The sequence below is a fragment of the Ipomoea triloba genome, chromosome 5 (assembly GCF_003576645.1).
Source record: "Ipomoea triloba cultivar NCNSP0323 chromosome 5, ASM357664v1".
NCBI lineage: Eukaryota > Viridiplantae > Streptophyta > Magnoliopsida > Solanales > Convolvulaceae > Ipomoea > Ipomoea triloba.
In genome coordinates, this window is record NC_044920.1 from 32,450,143 (window position 1) to 32,458,002 (window position 7,860).

At 35.4% G+C, this 7,860-nt stretch overlaps 1 protein-coding gene across 1 annotated transcript in view; it reads left to right on the forward strand.

Annotated features, from left to right (window-relative positions):
• The first annotated feature begins 6,854 nt into the window (after nucleotides 1–6,854).
• LOC116020586 overlaps nucleotides 6,855–7,860 on the forward strand; it is a 15,233-nt gene continuing 14,227 nt past the window's right edge. The window contains exon 1 of the mRNA XM_031261054.1: nucleotides 6,855–7,833. Within this exon, the coding sequence (XP_031116914.1) occupies nucleotides 6,855–7,833 (979 nt within the window). The remainder of the gene's footprint in view (nucleotides 7,834–7,860) is intronic.

Sequence of the window (7,860 nt, forward strand, 5' to 3'; positions counted from 1 at the left end):
TGTTTGGGGTGTTGATGTTGAGTGAAATTTCTTTTAGCCTGTGCACTGAGAGTGGAAGTTTTATCAAAGAGGTGATAGAATTCACTCTAAGTGTGGCGGTAGCACCCGGTTTTCTGTTGATATGATGTATAAGCTTCCGCAGCGTTTATTACGGATTTCGTGATAAGTGTAAGTCTTGAGAACCGGGGTGTTACATATTAACAAAAATTGGGGTGTTACATATTAACAAAAATTAAATGAGCATATAACATAGTATTTTAATTTTTTCCAAATACTTAGTTAAATAAAATTAAAGAAACATTAATTAGAAGTGGTTATAGTAGAGTTGTTATAGTTTTAAATTGTAGCATAAATGTTATTTGGTCTACTCTTACTATTAACATTTTGATTTTTTTGTATTTATAAAAATAACATTAATGGTGTAACAGTAGCAATGTAAAAATGGATAGTGACAAAATGATGAAAAGCTAATGGATAGTAATGAAGCAATGATGAGACCAAAACAATCCCTATTTGAAAAATAAGATTTAAAAGTTTTTTTGTTACAGAGAAAAATCTCTTAAAATTATTATATTAAATATGTTGGATGATGATTTGGATGAAAAGTAAGCTTACCTGCTAAAATAAATAAAAAATGTCTAATTGTACTTTTTCTTTTTGGTCTAATTGTACTTTTTTCCCCAAATTCAATGATCTCTTTAAAACTTTTTAAATTTAAGGATTCAATTCCATTTTACTAACAAATTTGAAAGCTTATTTGACATGTATTTCATAATTAAAAATGGTTGTGATTTTATAGGCTCACTTATGGATATATCATTACTTCATTTATATCTTGGAATGATGAATTAGCAATGTGTTCAATTTACTATATCACTTTGTGGCTGGAAGGCCCAAGGTTGGAAGTAATGATTTATGAAATCAGTAAATGATATGCTATCTACATATTTTCTTCAAATTGAAGATTTAGTGACACTATTAATTCTTCTTACCTATGGACGAATTACAAAGTATTGAGGCTCACAAAGAACTTGAAACTACGGAGCTTAGCTTCAAAGGAAGATAGACACACAGTTAATTGGTTTTCAAACATTGGAGATGGAATTGTAGGGGTTGTATACAACCATTTGTCTGAGATCGATATTCTGGCACAATTTTTATTGAAGTGTGGACCTGATCCCAAGCAACTATAGTGGAAACTGGAAAGCACCTTCCCAAGCGCGAGATATAGCGGCGTGCTTGATGAGTCGCACCTAGAAGGCTGAGTAATCCTCTCTTTGACTTTAAATGTTGTTGATCAAATTAATCATTACATGTGCGACATGAACACTACAGAAGGACGAACATATTTAAGTTGTGACTCCTTGTGTAGGGCAGAATCAGATGGTGAAAATCTATCATAAGTACACTCTCTTGAATTTCTAAATAGTTTGAGATTATCTGAACTCCCTAATCATTCATTGACATTAAAGGTTGGTGCACATGTTATGTTATTGTAGAACATAAACTACTCTCTTGGTATTGGCAACAATACGCGTCTCATCGTTACAAGATTGACATATCAAATTGTCGAAGCAAGAATAGTTAATGGGATACATGAAGGAACCAAAGTTCTTATCCCTCGAATGTCTCTCACTCCTTCTAATACAAGATTTCCCTTCAAGTTCCAATGTAAACAATTCCCATTGATGCTCGCATATGCCATGACTATCAACAAAAGCCAGGGCCAAACACTAACTCATGTTGGGTTATTGCTAAAAAATTGGTGTTTAATCACAGTCAATTATACGTGGCTTTTTCCCGAGTCGCCCATCTTGATAGCCTGAATGTGTTAGCTCTAGACGAGGATGAACAAGATTATGTTACTACTACCAATGTGGTCTACAAAGAGGTTTTCAATTATGTGTAATTCGAACCGGTGATATTATGTTTTTTTTTTCAAAGAGCACATTTTCTCAAGTTATAAAAATCCTAAACACTGATATATAAAATCCCCAAAGTTTCAGCACTTGATGCTTATATCTACACATTAGCTATTAATTCAACAATTATTTGTTCAAATTCAAGCAATCAAGGATAACATCACAAAATATAATCAATTCAAGCCATCTTTTCAATTGCATTATATAATATTTGATGTTATAATTTATATAATTATATAATTATATATTGATCCAAATATTTTTAAAATATTATAGCAAACGGTTGAAAATACTAGTAAGTATAATATGTACATCTTTTATATAAGTATATATTTATATATTTGAGTGTTTATGAATTCATGTGTGTAGGACTATATATATATTCTTATAAAGTATTGTGTGTATTTATGTATGAATATAATTATTTTATTATGTACCGTATATATATACCGTATATATAATTAAATTATGTGTATTTATTTTAAATTATATAAATATACCTATGTAGTATATTGTACGTATGTGTATATTAAATTATATATAGTATGCACCGTATGTATAGGTGTGTGTGTGTGTGTGTATATATATATATATATATATAAAAGACCGTAAATACGGTTATATATTTTCGATTGTTTATCTATTATTTTTTTTAAATATCGTATGTGTATGAAATATGTATATACATGTGTATTTATAGTTATTGTTCTTAATGAAATACCAAGGTTTTACTATTTGAATTATATGTAATATTTCTATGGGATTAAATGTTATGCTTATATAATTTTTTTTTTATAAATGCGTACGTATGTAATCCTAATAATAATAATAATACTAATAATACTAATAGTATAAGCTTTAGTTTGTACGAATAGTGTGTGTGTGTGTATATATATTATATATATATATGTTTTACTATTTGAATTATATGTAATATTTCTATGGGATTAAATGTTATGCTTATATAATTTTTTTTTATATATGCGTACGTATGTAATCCTAATAATAATAATAATACTAATAATACTAATAGTATAAGCTTTAGTTTGTACGAATAGTGTGTGTATATATATATATATATATATATATATATATATATATATATATATATATATATATAAAAATTTATTTGATTAAAATCTTTAAGAGGTGCATTTAAATATTTGGTTTTGTTGGGAAATGTGATTATAGGATTTTTCTAAAATATTATTTTGTAAGATTGAGAATTAAAGTTTTATGAGCAAAGTAAGGTTTTAACCAAAGTATTACCTTGCAAATTATTATTTTATTTATGAGCCAAAAATTATTCAAAATAAATATTTTCTTCAAGTTATGGAAGCTACGTGAAATTGTGAAATTGTGAAAATTGTGAGTATGTGATTTGAATTATTTTATGTTGAGAAGTGCCCATTAGGATCAATCCTCGGGTACTAGAGCACTATGGTGTGTCCTGTTAAGGCGAGTCTATGTACCCTAAATTATAGGGTAGTCAGTAGAAACATATCCTGGCTACTAGGGTTGGTAACTGTAACCCCTCGGCATTTTCGTAAGACTAAGGTTCGAAAAATATTTCCTTAAGCTATGACATTCATGAAATAGTCCCTCGAGGCTTCAAGAGAATTTTTTTTAGGAAGAATAGTTGTTATTAAGTTGCGATCGTTCGTGCCGGTCACGAACCGTAAAATTTTGGGAACTAGTATTCGGACCCGATTATCCTAGGAAATGAATTATTAGACACCATGTTATTAATATTGAATTTCCAATTCAATTAAATCAGCCCATAGCAGAAAAAGATTCATTTTGAACGTACATCGCTAAAATTCCGCGGTGTACCGAACCTAGCCCAATTTCAAGTTTCGGTCTGGGATAAATTTTTGGTTTCAAAATTATTCCTGTTTAAATTATTTTCTACCGAAACTTTATCTGTTTGGACCCCAACTGATAAGTTTAAAAATACTCCATTATTTTATTCTATTTTAATTCTTCCATGCAAACATTCCCCTCAAAGTACTAAGTTTCTAAAACATGTTTATTCTCCTTGCCCTTTTGTTCTTGCCTTGGCCGAAATACAAAGAGAGGGAGAGAGTGTGAGCTTTCATCTTCTTCATCCTCTTCTTCCTCGCTTCAAGCTTCCATAGCCAATCTCCACACAAGTCTTCAACTATTCGGTAAGTTTGCGATTTTATTCGGTTAAAAAGTCTTGATTTCTTCCCTAGAACTTGATTGTAGGTAAAGATTTCTTAAATATGTTGTTATGGTGGTGTATTCTACCTAGGGTTTTTCGGTGAAACTTGGGGATAAAGGTTCAAGACTACTTTTACGGTGATATTACACACTTGTGAGGTAAGGAATTCCCTTAAGTTGGAATTAGTCACTTGAATTTGGATAATTGATTTTAGTTGAAATATGGTGTTTTTGGAGCTTTGGGAATATTTTCGTATACAAGTTCATAGCTTGGATATGCTTGTATATGTTGTATTTATGTCTATACAAGCTTATACTTGTGGAAATAGAGAAAGGAAATCAGGACAGATTTCTGTCAGTAACTTCCGTGAATTTCTGGGAAAAATCGGTAAATTATTTTGGTCCAATTTTTTTTATACATGTAGTTCTATAAGTGTAGAAGCCGCATATAAACTTTCATAATTTTTGGAGTAGTATAAGTATGGTTTTCGGAATTTTTCCCAAAACTGGTCCAGAGAAGGAAAAATGCTGGACAGCACACTGCCAAGGGCAAAAATGGAATTTTCTGTGTAAATTCGTGAACCTAGGTGACCAAAACTTTTTATGAACATCAAGTACTATGAGTTAGGGTTCTACCATAAAAATTTCAAGTGAAAAAGAGTTCGGGAACTATTTTTACCGGCTCAATCTTTCGGACTGCGCAAAACTGTAATTTCTGGACAGAAACTGTCAAAATCAATTTTGACAAAAAATTTTTTTTTGTAACAAAACTAGTGACGAAATTTTGGGATGTCACAACCATATTTGGATGAAATAAATTATTTTGAAAATACTATTTGATTCCAGGAAAGAAAAAGAAAAATGTTTTCAAACCCTTAGTTTCTGGAATAAGGTGGGGACCTTCGGGAAGGCTTAAACGCCACGGCCCGGGGTTGGAATAAGGTTGGACCTATGGGAGGGCTGGAGTGCCATGGCCCTAGGTTGGGATAAGGAGACCGACGGGAAGGCAGGGAAATGCCACTGCCCAAGGTTTGAGAAGGAGAATTGAGAAATGTTCAAAGTGCTTACTCAGGGGAAACTAAGTGGAAAATTTTTGAGTATGAAAATTATTGTTACTCTGAGCTGCGGTTCAGATTATTATAAATATTAGAGCTGCGGTTCTATTTGCAAATGATGAAATTCCTGGAAATGTGAAATTTTGCAAACTTGTCTGAAAAGGGCATGAAAATTATTTTGAGTGGCAAGTTATGACTTCATTCTTATTTGAGAAAAGCTTTATATGATTTAACGTTTATACGCTATTATACTATCTATAAATCGTTTCGTTACAGGCAGATTTTCAAATCATGGTAAAACTTTATAAAGCTTTTAGATTATCTATGTTTTCAAACCTTTGTCTACTTTTAAGTGACAAATGGATTTCCTTACTTAGCCGTCGTGCTAACTACACTTCGTTGTGTTCTTAACAGATGTCTAGGGTAGGCTCGTGTAGCCCACCTGACTCGGATCCTTCCGAGTTGGAGTTCCCTATCTACGATCATGATGATTATGTACAGTACTTAGTTGATGTCGACCCGTATGCTCCTGGATTCGCTCCTGACTCTCCAGCTCCGGCTTATGTTCCTGCTATTCCTTCCCCACCGTACAGTCCTCCTCCGACTTACCCAACTACACCCTCTCGTATCCCGGTTCGCAGTAGCCAGCCAAATTTTCTGGATGGGGCCAGGTCTAGGTTTGGGTCTTTTCCGGTAGAGGTGTTGGAAGGGAGTGATCCCTTAGAATTTGTTGTCTTTTATCCCTGTCCGTGGAATCTCGCTCCTTCGGAACGTTGGGATGAGTGGTCCATGATGTACACTCCTAGTTACTTCCTGGATCATCTCACCTGGGTTGCGGGCAACTGGCATCTTGTATGGGGGACGTACTCCGAACCGGAGTACCGCCCCTTAGAAGAGGATGACTGATTAGAAAGGTTATGGGAGGAACCCTTTTTTTTGTGTACATGTATCTTTTGTAGCCATGATGAACTTAGCTGGCTAGTAAGTTGTAATTAAACTCTTGTATATATTCTGGTAGTTAGTGTAGCTACCCCTTTTGCTCACCTATATATATATGTATGAAGATATGTTGGGTAATGATGATGATGATGTGAAATAGTTTTCTTGTTAGCCTGTGCACCTAGAGTGAACTCTGTCTGGTCTTGGCTGGGTTTAGTCTAGGTGTGGCGGTAACTACTCCGGATGTACGGTATAGCCGAGCCGGGGTGTTACAAGTTGGTATCAGAGCCTAGGTTGAACCTTCGGGAATTAGATCGAAGCCTAAGTCCGAGCCTAGGTTGAGTTCAAGTTTCAAGTCAGCTTAGGTTCGTAGAGATTAACCTAAGTCGTTGTTACGGTATCATGAGCATAAGCTTTGGAGCAGAGTTGGAACGAAAGTCCGGCAGCATAAAAGGGGGTATTTTACTTTTACTCTACAGAATCTTACGATTCTGGTTGTTGAATAATATGATCAATGTTTGTGATTTCTTGCATGTGTTAATCCTTGCATGGGATTATTGTGAGTAAGCTGGCTAGCGTAATGCGTTAATTATCCCTATGCTGAGGTAGAAACCCCTGCTTAGCGGGTATGATAAAGTGAATGTTAGGGGACGTTGTATAGGACTTAAGTAGGTGCTATACTGACTGCCTAACTAGCTAACCCTTGAGGACTCTTATACTTCGGATACTAATTTGGATCTATCGTCCAGTGAAAATGCCTCCAAGACGCAACATGCCTACCAGTAGCAACGAGAACGTCTCTGCAATTGATCGTATGGCCCAAGCGATGGAGCGAATGGCTGAGTTCATGATGGCTCAGCAAACCCAGAACCAGAACCAAGGACAACCACGAGTCGATTATGCGAAGGCGATAGCAAGCCGACAACCACTACACTATGCGGGAGAAAAAGATCCGGTTATTTTAGAGGAGTGGATCCGGACGTTTGACAAACTGCTCAACGCAGTGGATTGCCCTGCAAATCAACGAGTACCTTCCGCGGTCTATTATTTAACGAAAGCTGCAGACAACTGGTGGACATCAGAAGGACCTGATCTTCTACAAGACCCAGAGTTTGGTTGGGAAGAATTCAAGGAGGAACTGAGGGGACAGTTCTACACCGAGCGTATTATAGGGATTAAATGCGAGGAATTTCTACGGCTAAAACAGAAGGGAGCAACAATCGAAGAATATCATGACCAGTACGTGGAACTAATGCGTTTCGCTCAGGAGATTGTACCTAATGAAGCAAGTAAGGCACGAAGGTTTGTTCGAGGATTGGACTGGGATGTAAGGAGGGCGATTGCGCCATTCATGTGCTCTACCTTGAAGGAGGCGTACGATAGAGCCTCGGACCATTACCAGGTGTACCTAGATCAACAAGAAGTTTATGGCCGAAATAAAAGAAAGGCCGATGACAAGTCACAGAAATCCGCACTAGGAAACAAGAGAGTGAACCAAGGTGGCTCCAACCTAATATCAGGAAGAGGAAGGGAAAGAATTAACGAAGGAAACCGTTTTACTTGTTCAAGATGTGGAAGGAATCATCCAGGAGTGAATTGCCAAGGAGTGAGGATTAAGTGCTTCACATGCGGTCTTTTTGGGCACAAGTCCTTTGAGTGCCAGAGTCGGGTAGACAGTCCTCAAAAACTCCTACAGAACGTGAACCAAGGGAGAAGATTTAATGGGAATACTGGTCAGAGACCCGCAGAGATAGGAAACA